At 30.7% G+C, this 23952-nt stretch overlaps 1 protein-coding gene and 1 long non-coding RNA gene across 3 annotated transcripts in view; one reads left to right on the top strand and one right to left on the bottom strand.

Annotated features, from left to right (window-relative positions):
• Utx (Utx histone demethylase) overlaps positions 1-23952 on the top strand; it is an 87998-nt gene that overhangs the window by 50884 nt on the left and 13162 nt on the right. For both annotated transcript variants that reach the window (XM_083054490.1, XM_083054491.1), the window contains one exon: positions 21362-21540. In XM_083054490.1, the coding sequence (XP_082910616.1) occupies positions 21362-21540 (179 nt within the window). The remainder of the gene's footprint in view (positions 1-21361; positions 21541-23952) is intronic.
• Positions 10640-23952, bottom strand: part of LOC145945465 (uncharacterized) — a 122188-nt gene continuing 108875 nt past the window's right edge. The window contains exon 9 of the long non-coding RNA XR_014426858.1: positions 10640-10955. This is a non-coding gene — a long non-coding RNA (uncharacterized LOC145945465). The remainder of the gene's footprint in view (positions 10956-23952) is intronic.

Raw genomic sequence — 23952 nt, 5'->3', positions numbered from 1 at the left:
CGAGACAACAGAGATTCGCGTCGTTCCATTACATGTATGCAAGAGGGAATATTCCGAAGCGAAGTATGAATATTATATGCCTTATCCTTTGCCGCGATCTCTACATAAGATACATATGTAAGGTATGACGCGTCGTTTAGTTCGAGGAGCGCTAAGTAAGCGAGGCTAAGGCTTTTATCACGTAATTTAGAGATCACGTAATTCCTTTACGGACGCACGATAGGGCTCTACAATCGGAATACATTATTTTAAAGGGGACATCACCTGCCCTAGGTGTGTATCTTGACATAACATGTCTCTCGCGGGAATAAAAGTTCCATTCGCTACTCTTTGTTTATTAGGGAAGAAACGCGTGAAACGCGACTGAAATTACATAGAAGAATTCTCTGAATATATTTGTCATTATCGCATCGTCACTCGTGCATACGCAAGCGCAATGACGATCGATGATTCACGCGATTGCATTACGCGATAATGAAACCCGATTGTGGACATTGCATTGTAATCGCATTACGCGATTATCGATCGTATTTGTACCGCTCACTTCGTTAATTAACAAAGGCGAGAGGAAAAAATTGCCGTCGATGTATACGTACATATATATAGTATATAGATTCTAAATAAGTGTGAAAGATTTTAGGAGACGATTCTTTGTCGAAAATTAAAGGGTCTTTCATATAAATACATATATGTATACTCCTATATCTCTCCCTGAGGAATTTCACTCTACCAAAGAGGGAGGTGAAAGATTTAGGTTTTTATTTTTTTCTCAAATTTTGTTTTTATTCCATTTTTTTCCTAACATTTATTATAATTTTCTTTTGCTTGCGTTTTTTTTTATTCTAAAATTCAACTTCTCGTAACTCGAAATCTATACCATTTTAGCACAGTGCTGTGCATGATAATGTATTTTAATTTTTTTCTTGCAAACTATATATTGATTTTAAGAAAAATATAAAACAAATTTTCTAAAATAATCAAGCTTTCTAACGCATATTTTTAGATGATCACATTCCATTTCGTTAAAAAGTTGTAATAAAAAATTGAATAGGGCTAATTTTATTTCCATATAACGACGAGAGAATTAAAAAAATATTAATAAATCTCCTTTTTATTAATAGAAAATATCTACCAAATTATATTTTTTTAACTTGTCCAAAATTAAAAAAAAAAAAACAATTTTCCCCTCCCCTTTGGAAGAATGTAACTTCTCGGGAAGGGATATAGAAGAAAAAAATCCTTAATTTTTTTTTGACAAAGAATTATTTTAAAAAACTTTTCGCACTTATTTTAGAATCACTCTGTGTATAATTTCTCGATAAACAGCGCGCGAAATTAAAACAGGTGTGTATATGCATATATATATATATATATATATATGTGTGTGCATCGGACAACAAAATTCCGCGATATTTTTTCTTTATTACATCCCCGCGCGATACGAGATATCGAGATGTACCCACATATCGCATATTAATGAACGTCGCGCACGCATGCAAGCGCACGCACGCGAACGAGACGCGTATCGATCACCTGTTTACACGTCCCTTTTCCTTCAATTTAAGCCTCGGCAAAGAAAGACGCCACCAGTTGCACAGGAAGAGTATATATATATGCACGTGCCGCTGGCTTCTGTAGTCGCGAAGGTGCATCGGTCGCAGAGTTCTTAACAATTTTTATCGAATCTATTCCGCGAAGAAGCGCGACATGCATATGATTGTTACAGCGAGCATTATTTAATGCCACCTAAGCAAGTGTCCGAGTATTCGAGTGGCGCGCTAGAATGACGTAAGGGAATAGGTATTTTTATTTCTTCAAGTATACACAGATAGAATTTTCTCTTAGAATTTACCCTAAAAATCATGGTAAACGTGACAATATGGTATGGAAAGAATTTTATGAGAATTTCTCTGATTAATATTTATCACAATAAAAATACTTGTATAGTTTAGTAAAATTAATAAAATTAATCAAACATACTTTATATTTTATTGTGATAGATATTATTTTTTATTTTCTTTCTATATATTATGAGAATTTCTCTGATTAATATTTATATATATATATATATATATATATATATCACAATAAAAATAATATCTATACAATAAAATATAAAACATGTTTGATTAATTTTACTAAACTGCATAGTAAAATTTACTAATTATATAATAAAATTAATCAAACATATTTTATATTTTATTGTAATATAGATATTATTTTTATTGTGATAAATATTAATCGAAGAAATTCTCATAAAATTCTTTTCATACCATATTGATTTTCAGGGTAAATTCTAAGAGAAAATTCTCTCTGCGTGTACAGATAATAAACAGGGTGTGTGAAGTTGGAACCCCTATGTTATGCTATCATAGTTCTGTTAAGAGTTTTGAGTTATTTAGAACCATAGGAAGAGTTTTTGATAATTTTTAGAAATAGTTGCGCTTATTACGATAACGAAAATCAGTTTCAAAAAATAGGAGTGCCAACTTCACATTTTTTTACACATCGAGTTCCAATAGTTTTGAGCAGAGTTTTAAGGTTCTTTTAAATAGTTATATATAGTTCCTGATTATCCTTTGAAAGAGTTCTGCAATTTTTAGATAAAAAAACGTATCTTCAATATTGAAAGTATGTTTTTTTATCTCGATAAAAATTGCAAAACTCTTTCAAAAAATAATCAGGAACTATGTAACTATTAAACAATTTAAATTTACTCACCTCACGGTTGCTCCTTTGTTGCCCGATGCCTCCCCGGGCCTCCTTCTCGTACAAGTTTCGAAACACTTGCACTCGCGTTACTTTTTTTCGTTCGCGACGCGCGACGACGCCCGGGTTTTAGCTATATCACAATCTTCGACGCGTTTCGGTAAAACGCGAGACTCGCGAGAGCTTATTCGCGCGCGAATAAAACCGAAGCTCCATTTTCGCGTCGCCGCTTTCTCCAAGACCCACTTTTCGCGGGGGCTTATCGAACGAAGATGATCGAGAGAGCGACTTGGCCGCGACCCACTCAAGTCGCCGAAGGATGCAGCGAGACGAACATTGAGCGAGATTCACGATCGACGAGATCAATTTCACGCGTGCGATCGCGATTACGATGTCGGTACGCGCGACACGATCGGATTTATATACGACAATTAACCGCCAAAGACGCTAATTAATACCCTCGTCCTTTCGCGCAGACCGGCAAGAAGCGCGCGACCGTTGATGACGAAGAATCGAAGAAGGGCACTGGAGGTGGAGCTAGACTGGCACTGCCAGGTTCGGAACGCGCAACGATACGTCGCGCCGAGTCGTAGTGGTGGGGCATTGTAGCGAATCACGTCGCGACTACATACCCCCACCACTACGCCTGGTAGGGGCATGTAGTCGCGACGTGATTGGCCGAGCTCCCACGTCGCAACCTCTACATACCCCCACCACTACGACGTGGCGCGCGTGTCGCTGCGCGTTCCGAACCTGGCAGTGCCAGTCTAGCTCCACCTCCAGTGCTCTTGTTCGTGATCAATGGTCGCGCGCTTCTTGCCGGTCCGCGAAAGGACGAGGGTATTAATTAGCCTCTTTGGTGGTTAATTATCGTATAAATCCGATCGAGTCGCACGCGCGAGATTGATCTCGTCGGCCGTGAATTTCGCTCAATATTCGTCTCGCTTGCGTCCTTGGGCGACTTGAGTGCGTCGCGGCCAAGTCGCTCTCTCGATCATCTTCGTTCGATAAGCCCCCGCGAAAAGTGGGTCTTGGAAAAAGCGGCGACGCGAAAATGGAGCTTCGCTTTTATTCGCGCGCGAGTCTCGCGTTTTACCGAAACGCGTCGAAGATTGTGATAGCTAAAACCCGGGCGTCGCCGCGAACGAAAAAAAGTAACGCGAGTGCAAGTGTTTCGAAACTTGCAGGAGGCCCGGGGAGGCATCGGGCAACAAAGGAGCAACCGTGAGGTGAGTATAAATTTAAATTGTTTAATAGTTACATAGTTCATGATTATTTTTTGAAAGAATTTTGCAATTTTTAGAGAGATAAAAAAACATACTTTCAATATTGAAGATACGTTTCTTTATCTAAAAATTGCAGAACTCTTTCAAAAGATAATCAGGAACTATATATAACTATTTAAAAGAACCTTAAAACTCTGCTCAAAACTATTGGAACTCGTGTGTAAAAAAATGTGATGTTGGCACCCCTATTTTTTGAAACTGATGTTCGTTATCGTAATAAGCGCAGCTATTTCTAAAAATTATCAAGAACTCTTCCTATGATTCTAAATAACTCAGAACTCTTAACAGAACTATGATAGCATAACATAGGGGTGCCAACTTCACACACCCTAATAAACAGGTGTTTGTATGGGGCGGAAAGGGGGGAAAGAAAACGTATTGATGTATGTTCGTAAAATGTTTTTTCTCGAAGAATCGAAAGAATTCGTTTAATTAGCGTTTGAAGTGCATAACTTTGATAACACAGTTAAACAAATAAAAATAACTTTTTAATCAACTGAATACTTTGATTGCACCATAATTGTTACAACACATGTACTACGATAAAAACAGTATCATGATAAAATACACGATAAAAGAAAATAGCTTATTCTTTAACTTTAATCAAATTTCTCAAAATTGTGATAAAGCAATCTGGAAGTCGGAATATTATATTTTAGCATCAAAGAAATTAGGGGAAATGGTTATTTCCTCTCTTTTTTTGGGAAAATAAATATACGTATAATTATACAAAATAATAATAATAAGGAATAATGATAATAATAAGAAGGATAAAGATGGTACGCAATAATAATTATATAGCTAAATGTATAATAACAATTATATGACAATGAAATAAAATTTTATAATCATTACACAAGCAGGATATAATTTAATAATAATTATATTTTTTATTATGATATTTTATTATAATTATATTTTTAACCGTGTATCATCTTTTTCGTTTTCTTTTTTAATTAAATTTGTATTGATCTGACACACCACACCTTGACACTTTTATACTAACGCCTCGAAATTCGCTATCGCGATAACATTGAGGGGGATCCCGATGTTTAAGCAGTTTAGTGATTCTATCGTCTCCACCGATCTCTCTCGACGGTGCATAATGTATGCACGTGTAATATAATGTAAAATGTGAGCGCGCGATTTTCCACTCCGACGCTCCTCGGCTCCTTTCAAGACGAAATCCGATTTTTATCGGATAGTTGCGAATTTTATCATCGTATCATATCGGATCGTTGCATACTTATTTTCTACACTGAGAGAATTTTCTCTTAGAATTTACCCTGAAAATCATGGTAATCGACAAAATGATATAGAAAGAATTTTATGAGAATTTCTCTGATTAATATTTATCACAATAAAATATAAAACATGTTTAATTAATTTTACTAAAACTGCATAGTAAAATTAATTAATATAATAATTAAACATTTTATATTTTATTGTGATAGATATTATTTTTATTGTAATAAATATTAGAGAAATTCTCATAAAATTCTTTTCATACCATATTGTCCTACGATTACCATGATTTTCAGGATAAATTCGAAGAGAAAATTCTCTCTGTGTAGTCTTTCCGTTTTACAGTTTACAATATACCTATATATTAGTATATAGTATACAGTATATATATTATTATAATTTATATAATACAGTATATGTTATTATAATTTTTATATAATATACAGTACCTATATATTATTATAATTTATATAACATATACAGTATATATTATTATAATTTATTGTATAACATACAGTATATATTATTATAATTTATAAAAAATTATTTTATAAATTATACTATACCTAATTTATTTAACATTATTTATTTTGAGATAAATCTTGAATATCTTCTTTCACATTTACTCCAAATGAAAGATTGTGCAACTATTTTTTTGCAAACATATTTTCTAAATTACATATACGTATTCTCACGTCTGAAAAAAAAAATCACTAGAAAATCATATAAAAATACATATATATGCGCGACGACACAATAGCAATATCGTTGCAAGACGAATACATTATGTAAACATAAACGGAAACGCGGTGTAGTGATTGCCGAGGCATTTATAATGTATCCGATGCATAATTAGATTTGCTTAATCTTGCGTGCGCACGTGAGTCTGTTTGTTTTCTTTTTTTTTCTTATTCTTTCAACGCGCCATATCGGGCGATCGAGATAATGCTTATTCGGTCAGTTTAAGAGGCGGATTAAGAGGAGATTACGAGAGAGATGGAGAGAGAGAGAGAGAGTGGTTGTTTCACCGATGAACACCTTGTCCAGCAAGATTTAGACCGCGTGTTGCGTATCACGTGGTTAGTAACACCTGCAAGGCTGCGCGCGTGCGAGATGCATCTGTCACTGCACTCGAATGCATTTTGTTCTCGCTGTGTCTTTTTTACACCAAAAAAATTGTATTCTCATCTTAAGTATATATATGCCATTTATCTTTATAATATTTCCCATTAAAATATTTTTCATTAAACTGAATGTATTTGACATAGTTAAATACACATTTTTGCTTATTATATTATTATTTTTAATATTAATTGGTAAACTTATAAATTCATTATAAATTTAAATAATTTAAATATAATTTTATTTTATTAATTTTTATTTTAAATTTATTATATTTATTTTATCGCGGCGCTAAAGTTGCAAAAAAAATCAAGAATATATTCTCGATTTTAGGATATTTAAAAAAGTAAAGATAAAGATGGAAATATTCTTATTCATTAGGAATATCTAATAAGAGGACTTATTATATAAGTACCTATGCATTTCAAAAGGAAACAATTTTTTCGGTATAAGTATATAAATAGCATCTCATTTTTCAATTTTTGATTGCTTTTTTTCGCTTCGATAGAAATTCAAAATTAATTTATAACATATATATATTTTTATAATTATCGAAAATAAGAAGGAAAATCGACATCTGTGCCTATTTCAATAAAAGAGTATAACTATATGTAAAATATGTGAATATCAGTTATGAAATTCTATTGACGTAGAGAGATATCGAATTTTTTTCAATTTAATTAAATTTTTACCATCACATTGTTGAAAATCGAGAAGGAGAAAATCTAAATCCGCATGTGAATATATAGATATCGATTACAGATAAAATGGAGATATAGATATCGCTAAAGATATATATATATATTGTTTTTAACTCTCAACTCTTTATACAATTTTTAAAGAGGGAATAAATGCAATAATTTCCCAGAAACAATCTATATATGTATATGTCTATATCTATAATATAACCGAGACTATATCTCGAGATCACTCGTGCGAGAGGCCTTCGACTCTCCACGTCACGTCGAAGGAGATAATAACTTCTAGCCGCGAATTCTCTCGTATAGCCTTGTCTCTAAGTAGGCTATGTACATACGGACCCCGCACTTATCTAAGTATCCGCGTGCGCAAGCGATGAAATGGCGCTTTTAATTTTTTTCTTCCCGACACCTCCAGAGCTATTTTAAGCAGCAGATAGCGTCTTTTCGCGGATTCGGGTCATGAACCGTCCCGCGAGAAAATTAGTTCGCGCGATTTGTTATGCAACTGCGCATGCGCGCGCGCAACTTTGCATTCATCCATTGTCCATCCAAGTCGACTCGGTTCTCTCTTTCTCTTCTCTCTCTCTCTCTCTCTCTCTCTCTCTCTCTCTCTCTCTCTCTCTCTCTCTCTCTCTCTCTCTCTCGATGTGCAATAGCAGGAGGTACCGTTGCACACGTTGCATGAATTAGAAAGAGTAAACGAGAGTGAGAGAGAGAAGGAGGGAAAGAGCCAGCAATTTTCAACAGGAGGACAATACGCTATTGCGAGATTCTTCGCTCGTCCTCTGTCGCAATCTATGACGTGCATCTATCTTAGATACCGTTGCTCTAATCCATCATCGAGGTGTCTTTTATCAGGAGAGATTCGGAGGTCTCACCTTATCTTTATAATATCTTCCACTAAAATAGGCACCAAAGGATCCTCTTAAGGCTCCTGGGTGCTCACCGCGGCCATATTGGATTGTGACGTCAGAGGCGAGAAAGCACACGCTGAAAATTCTTAGATGCCATTTTTTAATGAAAAGATATTTCGATTAAACAGCACTTAAGATGGCTTTAGCACACTCTTAAAAACCCCCGAAAACTATCCTTTTCCCTTTATAATCAATCAACATCTGTAAAATGATCGAGATATCAGACTTTGACATGCGGAATGACTGCGCATGTGCAAAGACCAGACGGACTGGGCTTCATAATATTACATTTTACAGCTGTTGATTAATTATAAAGGGGAAAGGATAGTTTTCGGGGTTTTTTAAGAGTGTGCTAAAGCCATCTGAAGTGCTGTTTCATCGAAATATTTCTTTATTTCGAAATGGCATCTAAGAAATTTTAGCGTGTGTTTTCTCGCCTCTGACGTCACGATTTCGACATGGTCGGAAAGGAGCCAGGAGCCTTAATTTAAGAGGATAATTCTCTAAAGAGATATATTTATTCTTATTAAATATTCTTAATATGCAAGAATATATACTTAATGATGCTTTTTTATCAGTGTATTATTTGAAGTTAGTAATCGTGATACAAAAACAATTTTACAAATCGACATTTGTTATTTATTACATATATATTTCAATATTACACATATAATTGAATATTTTTTATGTATTGACATAATTAAATACACATTTTTGCTTGTAATATTATTATTTTTAATATTAATAATTAATAATTTATAATAATAATATTAATAATTGATAAAATTATAAATTTATTATAAGTTTAAATAATTTAAATAATTTAATTGTATTAGTTTATTTTAAATTTATTATTTAAATTTATTATTTTTATTTATTGCGGTGTTGAAGTTGCAAAAACATTAAGAATGTATTCTTAATTTAAGAGGATATTCCAAAAAGCATCACGTAAGACGAAAATATCCTTATTTATTAAGAATATCTATTAAGAAGACTTATAAAGTATGCATTTCAAGAAAAGAATTTTTTCGATGTATAGATGTTTTTTTTATGGGAAAAAAATGAATATTATTATATCGAAAATCAGCTATTATTATTTTATGCGTCATCTTCTTTTCATTATTCTGTTATAATTCTATATAATTACCTATATTATTATTTTTTTGGGAGGGATTTGCGTTGGATCGTCACTTTCCCGATTTTGACAGCTCGGTCTAAATATATTTCCTCGACGCAAACGCATATGTTTGGAGAGTTAACAAAGGCTTTAGGTAGACCGTCGATTAAACAAAGCGCGATGATGATTCATTGCAAAATAAGTGAGCGAGCGAGCGAGCCTCTCGTTGTTTCTTTGAAGGTCGAATTGTCGCAACCGTCCTGTCGGTTTGCGGTTCGAAAACACTCGGTGGTGAGAGTGTCCGAGAAGACATACGCGGCCCTCTTCTCATCGTGCAGCTGGATCCTCCGAGGTGCAGGTGCATCCGCGAGGCGAGGCAACGCGTATACATATATGCACATACGCTCGCACGTGCGTGCTCATTTTTACATTTCGGTGACATCGGCGGTGCATCGTTGCGTTTCGCAGGCAGACAGCTATGTCCGGGAATAGGGAAACACCGGGTGTGATGCATATAATCAATTTTTTTAACAAAAAATGTTATTAAGATTACATTATCTAATTTAGAACTAGAAAAATTCTTTTTTTTACAAAAAGGAAGAAAGAATTTTTTAATTTGATTAAAATGATTTTTTAAATTTAGTATTTTTATAAAAAAAGTTAGTGTTTAGTAGTAAAAACATTTAGTATTTTTTATAAAGGAAAAGAATTTTTCTAATTGATTAAAATAATTGAACGATATGGTATTAATTTTATTTCATTTTTGTGGTCCCACATAAATAGCTAATTTATGTTCTATTCTTAGAAAAACATCGGGTGTGATGCATATAATTGGTTTTATTTAACAAAAAATGTTATTAAGATTACATTATTTAATCTAGAACTAGAAAAATTCTTTTTTTTACAAAAAGGAAGAATTTTTTAATTTGATTAGAATGATTTTTTTTATTTAGTATTTTTACAAAAAAAGTTAGTGTTTTTTCTAATTGATTAAAATAATTGAACGATATGATATTAATTATTTCATTTTTGTGGTCCAATAAATAGCTAATTTATCGTTCTATTCTTAGAAAAAGAGTTCGATTATATAAAATTGTCTATAATCTTATTGTTAGCAATAAGTATTTTTTCGACTTCTTCGGAAGATTTTCAATATTTGATTTCAATCAAACAAACATCAATGATTAATATTAACAATTTCAAAAATAATCCAAATATATTCATATCAAAATATTCCAGTAACAATAATATTCCAAGAGTAATTATTATTATTAATAATAATGATTAATAATTAAAAATAATTATTAATTAATAATATTAATAAATAATAATACTTAAAAATTAATACAATAATTAATAATAATAATTAATAATGATTAGATTAACAAGATTATTATTATTTATTATTAATACTTATTTCAGAGAAAAAAATTACAAATTTTCCTTTACACAGAATTTTTTTATTTTAATAACAAAAGAGAGTAAACGATAGTTTTCCGATCGACCTGAGATATTATTAGAATTCATAGTTTCGCGACTGTCTTACGTTCGCTCGCTCACGATGCAATTGCGAGGAAAGAGAGAGGGAGCGAGAGACGACGAGTGCGCGTAGGAGCGAGACAACATCGAGAGCGCGATGTGGGTCACTAGGAAATTGTTGGTCGTCGTTCTGTTAGTCGTTCTCGACAGCCTTCCTGTGCCGGGTCTCCGCGTGGGCGTCGTATAATCCCACGACGGGTGGGCTTATTGTTAGTCCAGGAAGACCCGGGAAAAGGATATGTTTCGGGATCGTTCACCAGCGCATTAATTTATATACGCTTGTTACGCGTCGCTATTCCCTCTTCTTTGTTCGGTACTTCTCCTGAAATTACATATTGACAGATTTTTATACATATACATATAATATTTATACACAGAGAGAATTTTCTCTTAGAATTTACCCTGAAAATCATGATAATTTACTATGCGGTTTAGTAAAATTAATGAAACATATGTTTTATATTTTATTGTGATAGATATTATTATTTTTATTGTGATAAATGTTAATCAGAGAAAATTCTTTCCATACCATATTGTCCCGATTACCATGATTTTCAGGGTAAATTTTAAGAGAAAATTCTCTCTTGTCAGTGTATACGATTATAAAGGCAAATGTCAGATTTTGTAGATAGGGATGGGATGAATTAAAAATTCGGGTCCAATAAGTAAAATAATTAATTTTATTGCTAGTTGTAGAAATTGTTTGTAGCAGAAGCTTTGAAATAAGAGAAAAGTCGGATGTTAATATCAATATTTTAGTTAGAATAATATTTCAAGAATAATTATTATTAATAGTAATTAAATGTTATTTTTATTAATAATTAATAATAGTAATAATAATAATAATAATTAATAGTAATAAATAATAATATATTTAATAAATAATAACAATAATATATCTCGTAAAATTTAAAATAGAGAATAGGAACAAGAGAATAGGAAGCTCCCCCTATAAGGATGATTTTTCATCCCTTTCTCTGAATTTTTATCCCTTCCATTTCTTTCCTTTTTTTAAAATTATTTTATTTCTTGGGAAATTATTATGCAACAGACGGCATAAATTCTGCCGCAAATATCGTCGGAGCCGAATTTAGCCGCGGGGAAGAAATCAAAAGGGATCTTCCGCGTCTAGCCGCGTAACAATAGTCCGCGTGGGCGTCTCGAAACTTGCGTCTCGGAGACTTGTACTAGGACTAGAGTTGCATTGCGTAAGGATATGCGCGTCGCCGACGACGGACAGCTCGTTGCATTGTACGGTATATCGCGCCGTGCAAACGCGAGTTGGAATTTGCATAAGAAAAGTTCCGCGATGTGAAAGGGACTTGCACATGTGTGTATGTGTATGTTTGTGTATCCCCTAGATTCGTAATACGTACAGAAATGTGTAGAAGTTGTATTAAATTTATCATTTATTAATTTTATTAATTAATTAATTAAATTTCTTATTTAAATTATTTATCATATTAAATTATTTCTTATATGAATTATATTTAATTATATTTAATTAATTTAATTTAATTATATTTAATATAATTATATTAAATTAATTTAATTATATTTAATTAAATTTAAAAATTTTTATTATTTAATTAATTATATTATTTAATCATTGCTGCTCTAATGTATCCTTAAATAATGATAGATATTTTCTTCTTTAACGAGAACGCGATTTTATTTCGATATAGTAAGATTATTATTTTTAATTTAGTGATTAATGAAACAATTTTTAATTTTTTCCACCTTTTAAATTCGTTCGATACGAAATTGTGGCTTTGTGCAATTTAGGGAAAAATGCTACTGAAAGCTTTCAATTATCTATATATGTATATTTAATTTTCTCGCATATTGCATCTGAAAATCGTTTTCGCGAAATCGGTACTTTGTATACATAATGACTTCATAATTAATTAATATAATATTAAGTAGGACCAAATCCTCGCGTGTCCGAATAAAGAGGTGCATGCATGCGTGCGCACACATTTAGTGATCAAGATAGCGAAATTGTATAATAAGGAAGTCATTAAGAACGGTTACATCTTTCGGCAGGGTTTTCTCCATGAGATATCTGATATCTGTCCGTTTAATAAGATTTCTCTCACAAGATACTCCTTCTATCTCTGGGATGTCGAAATTATTGAAATAACTTTACGTATAATAAAGATGGGAAATATGAAACGCGTCTCAGAGATTTTCTCTTTTTCTTCTTTTTACATACTAGAAATTTCGTCTATAAGCAGAAAATTAATTGGATATATTGTATATTTAATTCTTAAAATTAATATTTTTAATAAAAAAGATTTGTGTAAAATTTTTTAAATTTTAATAAGAATATTTTTATACAATATATTAATTACGTTCAGGAATAATAAATTATCTATTTGACAATTATTTTAATAATCTTGTCATATCTATTTCACTAATATTATAATAGCTGAATTAATATCGATCAAAGTAGATTAAATTTAATTAAATTTCGTAATTTCTTTAAAATTTCTTAAAAATTGATATTTTTAATTATATAATATTGTGTATAATAGTTGTGTAATAATTTACTATTGTGTGTAAACATTTTTTAAAATTATAATAAGGATATTTTTATATATCGTGGCATGATATATTAATTACATTCAGGAATAATCTATTGAATAATTTTTTTTTATGTTAACAATCTTATCATATATATTTCATTAATATTATAATAGCTGAATTAATATTGTTCAAAGTAGATTCAATTTAATTCAATTTTGTAATTTTTTTTATATTAATATTTTTAATAAAAGAAATCTACGTATAAGAATTGTTTAATTATAATAAGGATATATATATCGTGGCACAATATATTAATTAATTATATATTATATTATATATTAATTATATTCAGGAATAATATATATCTTATTTAAATATATATATAGGTACCACTAATATTATAATAGCTTGAATTAATATATAATAATCAAAGTAGATTAAATCTAAATTATAACTAAATTTTCTAAAGGAGAAAAGAAAAATGATTAAATTATTGGAATAGGACACCTTTTATAAGAAAAGACTCAATAAAAAACTATAGAGATTTATCCGCGAAAACTCGAGAGAGGAGGGATGAATCTCTTCTCCCTCGTTAGTCGCTCGCGAATAAGGAAATCGCCGATGATAAGACGTTAAACCTACACGATCATACTCGCGTGCGATTAATTTATTAGGTGTTGAACGACCGGCCGGCTCGAAGGGTGCATTTTAATGCACCCTTCGCGCCTGACGTCACGCGGCGCAAGAGGCGACGCGACGCGTCGTCGTCCTCTCTTCGTGCGCACAGGAAATTGGAAGTGTTGCGCGGCGATAATGAGAAGGTCCCCGAGATCGTCCTTAACGATACCACCCCTTTCCCCCGTTGCACGTCACAGCCCTAACGACTCCATTTACACCCCTTTCCGTTCCGGCCGCGGAATCTCGCGCGTGCGTTTGTAGGGCGCACTTTTGCCACGCGAAACCGCAATCTGAGTTATCTATCGGAGTTTTTTTTTTACATACGTTATGCGCTTTCGTACAGCAAAGCGTGACCGAACGAAGAGGGCAACCTCGGATGCATCGAATGGGGAAAAAGGTTTCGATGATTAATTTATTGAAATATCGATCGTAAAATGATCTTTTAATTATATGCTTCAAGATTTATCTCTGTATCTTAATTATTATGTCGAAAAAATTGTATTCTCATCTTAAATAAATGTTGCTTATCTTTATATCTTCCACTAAAATAGACGCCAAAAGGATCCTCTTAATTTAAGAGGATAATTCTCTAAAAAGATATACTCTTATTAGATATTCTTATTAAATATTCTTAACATGCAAGATTATATATTTAATGGGATGTTTTTTTATCAGTATATTATTTGAAATTATTAATCATAATAACAAAAAACAATTTTACAAATAGACATTTGTTATTTATTACATATATATTTAAATGTTACACTATAATTGAATATTTTTTATGTACTGACATTAATTAAATACACATTTTTGCTTATTGTATTATTTTTAATATTAATTTTGATAAAATTATTTTATTATAAGTTTAAATAATTTAAATAATTTAATTTTATTAGTTTATTTTAAATGTGTCTGTAAAGTTGGCACGACATTTTACGAATTTAAAAAAAATAGTAAGAGTTCTTATAGCACTTTTCATAGTTCTACAGTTCCTGATAAAAATTAAATAGAGTTCCGCATTTTTTATATTAAAAAATCAAAATTGAAAAAATGTCGTGCTAACTTCGCCAATCTAGCACGACACCCTCCCCTCTAAAGTACTAAAACGCGTTGAATAATATCATTTTCGGGAAGAGTTCCCGATAGTTCTGCACAAGTTCAGCATATATATGCAATTTCAGATCGATATTCATCAATTAATAATTTTTAATCGATTTTTAATATCTACGTCCAGCACGACATTTAGTGAAAATATGTCGTGCTGATTCCGTAGTTTTAACGGTAGTTCTCTACAATTCTATAAGAGTTCTATACTTTAGAAACATTTTTTCAAAGAGTTCCGACTGTTTACTATTTTTTTAAACAATTTTTCATAATTACGTTCAGCACGACACTTAGTGAAAATGTGTCGTGCTGATGATTTTCTACAGTTTTAACGGTAGTTCTCTACAGTTCTATAAGAGTTCTATACTTTAGAAAAATGTTTGCGTACAACTATCGGGAACTCTTTCCAAAAATGATATTATTCAACGCGTTTTAGTACTTTAGAGAGGGAAGGTGTCGTGCTAGATTCGCGAAGTTAGCACATTTTTTCAATTTTGATTTTTTAATATAAAAAATGCGGAACTCTTTTCAATTTTTATCAGGAACTGTAGAACTATGAAAAGTGCTATAAGAACTCTTACTATTTTTTTTAAATTCGTAAAATGTCGTGCCAACTTCACAGACACATTTTAAATTTATTATTTTTATTTATTGCGGTGTTAAAGTCGCAAAAAAAATTAAGAATATATTCTTAATTTAAGAGGATATTTCAAAAAGCATTACGTAAGACAAAAATATTCTTATTTATTAAGAATATTTATTAAGAGGACTTATATAAAGTATGCATTTTAAGAAAACAATTTTTTCGGTATCGAATCGGGAAACAGGTTTCGATGATTAATTTATTGAAATATCGATCGTAATGATTTTTTAATTATGTTTCAAGATTTATCTCTGTATCTTAATTATTATGCAGTTCAATGTATCTGTCGGATAATTTTTAATTTAGTGTTTATTAAAATTTGAAGATTTTTTTGAATCATTAAATATGAATCGGATGTAAAAATGACAAATGTAAAATGTATGCATTAAACAAATGTTTGCAAACATTCGAATCCATTTTTAAATTTTCATCTCTGCTGTATTAATTCGGCTATTTTGAATTTATTTTAATGTCGTTATTGATATTCAGTGACCTAAAAAATCTTTATGTTTGAATAAGTATCTGGTACATCCTCAGTGATTTAATTTGCTAATAGACCCTATATTTAATCCTAAATATTTTATTAATCATAATAAGTACAAAAAGTTTTAACATAACTTTGATTGCAAAATTGTAACACGATAAAATATATTAAAATAATTTTTTTTCAGTTTTATTTGCAAATTTCTCAAAATTGGGAACGTCATGGGGATTTCATGGGGAAATTTGAAATTCGGAATCACATTCAATGTTATAAAAAATTACTAAAATAAGCGCCAAAAGGATCCTCTTAATTTAAGAGGAAAATTCTGTAAAGAGATATTCTTAGATATTCTTAACATGCAAGAATACTTAATGGGATGTTTTTTATCAGTGTATTATTGAAATTATTAATCGTGATAACAAAAAACAGTCTTACAAATGGACATTTGTTATTGTAAATTTAAATGTTATATAATTGAATATTTTTTATGTATTTGATATAGTTAAATACACATTTATTATTATTTTTAATATTAATTGGTAAGCTTATAAATTTATTATAAATTTAAATAATTTAAATAATTTAATTTTATTAATTTTTTTATTTTAAATTCATTATTAATTTATTATATTTATTTATTGCGGTGCTAAAGTTGCAAAAAAATTAAGAATATATTCTCAATTTAAGAGGATATTCCAAAAATCAAAAATAAAGATGGAAATATCCTTATTCATTAAGAATATCTATTAAGAGGACTTATTAAGTATGGATTTCAAGAAAACAATTTTTTCGGTGTCTCCTTCGATGGCTTCACAACATATTAGTTGATTATAGCGTCGCGCCCGTTTCTTGCGAAACAGACGAGTCACTGACATTTCTCTTTCTGCTCGACTCGTCGGGAATGACTCATTGTCGAAGACAACGAACCCCGAAAGGAAACGAAGCGAGTGAATGAAGCGATGAATGGACTTTCTTATGAATGAATTTACTACCGATCTTCTCTCTTTCTCTCTTGATGACGACAACGCGCGATCGTTCTTTTTTTTGGCCCTCTGTTTTTACTACTCTTTCTCACTAAATCACCGCTTATCTTCGAACGCGTCACGAGTTTCGTGGTAAAAACACTGTTTCTCGATCGCGTTTCCTTATGCATTTATCTCTCACGAAGTTGGTCATTTCACGTCGATCGAGAGAAACGTGTCGTTGAAAAGGAAAATCGACTTGACCGAAGAATCATGTCAGATGCTGAAAGAACATTCTGTCTTTCTGGGACACTTTGTATGTACAGGATGTCTTATACAGGTGCTGATTATCATATTCCTTTGTCAAAAAATAAGCCCCTTTTTTTCTTTGGCAAAATTTTCAAACATGCATCATTTTTTAATATTCCAAAATGCAGTTTTATTATTTTTGTAAAATAAAACACCCTTTTCTTTTATTTTTATAAAATAGAACGAATAACAAATTTTATTACTTGACATTAAATTCTTTACGACAACAAAGTGCGCTTTTTTGGCTCTATAATTTGTATACGAACAAGCAAAGAAACAACAGATGCATATGAAAGTGAGAAATCTCGGAAATAATACATTGTCAAAATTTTGTTTCCGTAGAAAAAGATTCTCGACAATATTAACACTTCATTTATATGGGACACCCTGTACATAGGAATAATTGAACACGTATCCGTACATAAATTACAGGCGTTGGGTGGTTTCCTAGAGACCGTGATATATATTTTTCAGTTTAAGAAGCAATTTCTCTCTCTAGAGTTTATATTCTTTGTTCCTGGGATAAATTACGTTCCTCGCGGATCGACGTTTTTACCGCCGTTTCGTCTCGCGAGAGAATTGCATTCGGTGAAAGGCGGCGGCTCAGCTGTTGCCGGCATTTATCATTTTTATCAAGCGCGCGTTTACTTAGCTTAGAGAGAGCCGCGGAGATAATCGTAAGCCTGCGCTTACGGTTACGTCGCTCGTGTTTCATAACCGCTCGCTTAGGATAGGAAAAGTGTGCCGTAACCCCGCGCTGTGAAAAGTGTGTCGCTTACACGCGGATCGCTGTTTATATATGTATACATATATACATATACACATGTATAAGAACACGCGCTTCGACAGAGCGCATACACTAAAATTGGAACGATATGGAAAAGATTAGCGTTCCCCTTCTGCTCCTCTCGCTGCACGAAAGTGACACACGAAAACTTGTGTCTTTAATGTGAACTAGAGAGTTAAAATGTTATTTAAGATGATAATTAAAATATTATTTAATAATATAGAAAATTTAAATATTATTAAATAATTATTATTATATATTATATAATATTGTTGTATAATATAATATTATTAAATATTATAATAAATATATTAAAATATAATATTATTAAATAATATTTTAATTATTATATAATATTATATAAATATAATTATATATATATATATATATATATATATATATATATGTATATAATATAAATATATAATATTATATATAATTATTTATTTTTCTCCTAAAAAATTATTTCTTTCCTAAAATCGTACAAGATTATAATATTATTGGTGATATATGATATAATAATAATATTATAATATTATATCATATATCATGGAGAGAATTTTCTCTTAGAATTTACCCTGCAGAAAATCATGGTAATTGTGGGACAATATGGTATGGAAAGAACTTTATTAGAATTTCTCTGATTAATATTTAACACAATAAAAATAATATCTATCACAATAAAATATAAAACACATTTGATTAATTTTACTATATAAAAGTATAGTAAAATTTACTATAAAAGTATGATAAAATTATATAATCAAACATATTTTATAATTTTTTCCATACCATATTGTCCCACGATTACCATGATTTTCAGGGTAAATTCTAAGAGAAAAAATTCTCTCTGTGTACCTAAAATCGTATAACATTATAAAAAATAAAATCGTATAAAATTATGAAAAGAATGAGAAAGGTATGAGATGCAAGAACAAAGTATCTTGACGAGAGGAAATTCGAAGATTTGAGAAAGAGATGGAGCAGGAGGGAGAATACGCGGTGTGTCCGGAAGGGATGGAGAGAAATCCGGTTTATAACCTGTGACCTATATATATAACCGTCACACGGTCGTCGTTTAACGGGAACGAAAGTGACGTCTTCGACGACGCTGCGCTCTCGCCTTCGGCCAGGCTGCGAACTGACATTGGCTCTCGTCCAGCCTCTCTCGTTGCTCCGAATAAACTGGCGAACGAGAGCAACCCCTTCGAGAAAAATTTCAGATCTTATTTTCTATTATTAAATATTTTAATTATTATATATTTTTATATATTAATTATTATATATTTTTATATTTTTATATTATATATTTTTATATTTTAATTATTATATAAATATAAGTATTTATTTTTCTCTGAAAAAAATAATTATTTCTTTCTTAAAATCGTCTAAGATTATAATATCGTATAAAATAATTTAAAATATAAAAAATAAAATCGTATAAAATTATAAAAGGAATAATTTTTGAAATATTTTTATATTACCATATATCAATTTTTTGGGGAAAAAAATAAAATACATATAATTGAAAAAAAATCCTCAGAAAAGTTTCTCATAATTTCGTTTTCATTAAATGTAATAAAAATGATAAAAATAAATATGAGGAATAAATTTGGAAAACAATAAGAATAAAAATGTTTATTTTTTGTAAATTATATGGATATCAAAAACATGTATTAATATATATATTTTTTAGATTGATATATATTTTTAGATATTAGATTTAGATATTTTTTAAAATATATTGTATACAAATTATATTCTATAACATCATATTAGACTTTAAAATATGAATTTTTTTCAATTTCCCTACGTTTGAAAAATACAGGGTGCGCTTCTCAGAGAGAAAGACTGTAGCGTATACTTTTGAAAATTGCAGAACGCACGTATAATAATTGTCTTTTCGAGAATAACATCCCTTTAAGACTTTTGAAAAAAATAAGTCTCCTCAATGATAGATATATACGATTTTTCAAAGAGGGGGGCTTTCAGTTATTATGGTCATTGTCCGTTCGCTTTATTATCCATTTCCGGCTTTCCATGTGCATCCGCGCGATCGATCTGCGAGTATCGATCGCACGGTTCGCGTGCGATCGATATGTCGCTGCTTTGTAACAATTGTTACGCGCGCGCATCGCATCGGTCGGGGGGCTGCCCCTTTTCTTTATTTCGCTCGCGGGGCCCCTCGGTGGTCGCGTGACAGACATTATATGTACTAACCACTTCCTGCGGGCTCACCTTTGCCACATTGCGTGCCTTACGGCCGGGTAGAAAGCTTACGAGAAGCAAGAAACGGCGAGGAGTAACGCGAAGCAATCTTGTTTCGATGATCGCGACAATAACACATCGCCGGAAATAAATATATAATATATCTCTGTCTAGGAAAAAAATTATCCAATTATCTGCGTTTTTTATAGAAAAAAATTACCTATATATTTTATTATTTTTTAAAATTTTATTATTTTGTTAATTTTTTATTGTTGCAATTTGGATCATTAGAATATTTTTGTCGAGTCGATGATTTTTACATGTAATTTTCGAGGAAAAATAAAATACATACAATTGGAGAAAAAAAATTCCTCGGAACGAGAAATTTTGTTTTTATAAATGTGATAAAAATTATAAAAATAAATATGAGAAATAAATTTGAAAAAGAAGAAACCTGCCTCTTAATGTAGCGAGAGATGATACGAAAATAATAAAAACAGCATTTTTCTTATATTGTAAGTCTCAAATTAAGATTCAACAGGATGATTCGTTTTAACAGGCAAAATTTGGCAAAATCATAAGATTTAAAAAGAATATATATTATGCAAAAGTTGTAGAGGTTCGAGAAAGACATAATATCGGTGTTTTTCAAAATTATTTGAAGGTCAACCTAGTTTTTTAAGTAGAATTATCTTAATTCTTTTATATAATTTGTTCCTCAAAAAATAATCAACATAAAAAGTTATAAGAGTAAGATGGTTAAAAAACGAATAATTTACGAGACATTTTACATTTATTTTAATTTGACATACTTTTACATAAACTACGAAATATCTTGTAAAAATATTCATTTTTCAACGATGATCTCAATACTTTTATGCATAGTCCATCTGATATTAATTGAAGACGATTTCAGCAATTAGATGAAGACGCGCTTATTTAAGAAACGTGTGCGTTTGTATCCCGCAATTAAATTCGCTGATATTTTAAAATAACCCTTTCGCTCCTTTGCATGTTCCAGGGCCGTGAAAGCGTTCCAGCAGGTGCTATGGGTGGAACCAGGATTTTCGCGGGCCTGCGAGATTCACCTACGGCTCGGCTTGATGCTGAAGGTCCTCGTTGAATTCGACGCCGCCTTGAAACACCTGAAGCTCGCTTTGATCGACGCCACTACACCTGCCTCCTTTTCCAAGCTCGAGAGTAAGTATATAAGCAGGCTTACTTCTTCGCGTCGCGAGACACCCGGGAAAACGCGCCCTCCATTTACATCCCGTCGATAATCGCTCACTTTCCTTCCTCCGCGAACTTGACCGCTTTTCCCCGATAGCGAGCGAGACGGCTCGATCTCGCGATCTAATCGCGATCTAATACTTGAAGCGGCTTCGCATTAACCGAAAAAATTGTATTCTCATCTTAAATATATGCCACTTATTTTTATAATATCTTATTCCACTAAAATAGGCACTAAAAGGATCCTCTTAATTTAAGAGGAAAATTCTCTAAAGAGATATTCTTATTAGATATTCTTAACATGCAAGAATATATATTTGATGGGATGTTTTTTTATTAGTGTATTATTGAAATTATTAATCGTGATAACAAAAAACAGTTTTACAAATAAACATTTGTTATTTATTACATGTAGGTATATTTAAATGCTATACACATATAATTGAATATTTTTTATGAATTTGACATAGTTAATTAAATATACTATTTTTGCTTATTATATTATTATTTTTAATATTAATTGGTAAACTTATATAAATTTATTATAAATTCAAATAATTTAAATAATTTTATTAATTTTTAAAAATTTATTATTAATTTGTTATATTTATTTATTGCGGCGCTAAAGTTGCAAAAAAAATTAAGAATGTATTCTCAATTTAAGAGGATATTCCAAAAAGCAAAAATAAAGATGGAAATATCCTTATTCATTAAGAATATTTATTAAGAGGACTTATTAAGTATGCATTTCAAGAAAACAATTTTTTCGTGCATAAAACAATAATAACCCAGACAAGATTAAAACGTCTTAAAAAATAAAAATGATGTGTTATGACATTTTTTAAATATATATTTTACTAAATATTATAATTTATAAAATCATTAATATTTGATATTTAATTTGTTCAGATCTAATCTAATTTTATTTGTATTTTGTGTGTGTTCAAGTTTATATAAAAGAAATTTTGATTAAAAATGGTTTTTTAAGTTAATTTTTAAAAATTTCTGAATTTTCTAATTACGAAGTATAAAACAAGACTTTTTTTTAACTTATAATTGGGAACACGTATTTTTTGGTTATATCTTTATTATAATATAATTTTCGTCTTCCAATTTTATCAATTTATTTTCGCTTCTCATTTTATCAGATTGCAAGCCATCTTTAAATAAGATTTTCTTTTTTTACCTTTAAAATACATAGAAAAACATTTTCAATAGAAGAAATTTATTATAAAAATATTATATTATTTAAAAAAAATTTTGATAGAAGAAATTTATTTTAGTTGACAATTGTATTTTTTTTTATACAGAGAGAGAGGATGCTTAATTCAGTCACAAAAGTATACGATAATTTTTTTAAAATTTCTTTAATTAAAGATAAACCATGTTGTTAAAAAGTGAAATTTAATGATTTGAACTTTATTTTAACATAATTACGCAACACTCGACGTGGAAACTATGGAGAATGGAGATTTTATTTTTTTTTATTAGCGATATAGATATTAATAATAGAAATTAATTAAATAATAGCATTTTCTGAATGCGGGATTTATTTATTCACGAATCAAACTGATTATAAGAGTTTGAATTGATTTGAAAGTTTGTCCCTCTTCTACGCGCGATTATATGTATAATTCGAAGTTAACTTTCAAATATAATTGAGAATTAAGCAATAGCATATTGTTAATTAAAATATCGTGAACATTTCTTAATGGCGATATAACGAGTAATTAATGAGTTTTATATATTTCGTAAAGTGAAACTTTCATTAATGTTAAACGCCATGTGGACTTTGTTTTAATAAATTATACTAAAACAATATTAATAATTAGTAAGTTTCGAATATTAATTCATTTGCAAAATTCGCTATAAATGACGATTTCTTTGTTCTGAGAAAAGATTGACTCCGGAAAGATTGACTTCGTCATTGAAGTTGAAATCGCGGGATTTCCCCTCTCTGTCTCTCTTATACGTCACATATTATACATATGTAGAACCTAGATTCCTAGGCATGTGGAAGTTTTTGTGTGAAGATGAATCAGAATGACTGCTGCTGATTCATGACTCCGAATTGCAGGTTCTCTCCGCGTAATGATTCGATGATTCGCCCAGGAGTCATTCCTCTCTCTCTCTCTCGAATACTGGGAATTTCGCGCGGGAATGTATGATTTCCCGCCGGAAGTCGCGCTTTTTTAAATAGTCAGCCGCGCTTCATTCGCGCGCCAGTCTCTCACAATTTGTAGTGCTTATCTTATCGTTTATGACGTGCAGGAAATTAATCGGAATCCACCCTAATCGCTGTTTCCCAACCTCTTCTCTTCTTCCCCTCCTTAAATCTAGCCGATAAAACTCGTCTTCGATAAATATATCTCTTTTCGATTG

This window comes from Prenolepis imparis, unplaced genomic scaffold (assembly GCF_030444845.1).
Source record: "Prenolepis imparis isolate NDT839.2.m4 unplaced genomic scaffold, iyPreImpa1.0 SCAF_14, whole genome shotgun sequence".
Taxonomy (NCBI): Eukaryota; Metazoa; Arthropoda; class Insecta; order Hymenoptera; family Formicidae; genus Prenolepis; species Prenolepis imparis.
Note: the sequence above shows the minus strand (reverse complement) of the source record. Positions and strands in the feature narration are given on the sequence as shown.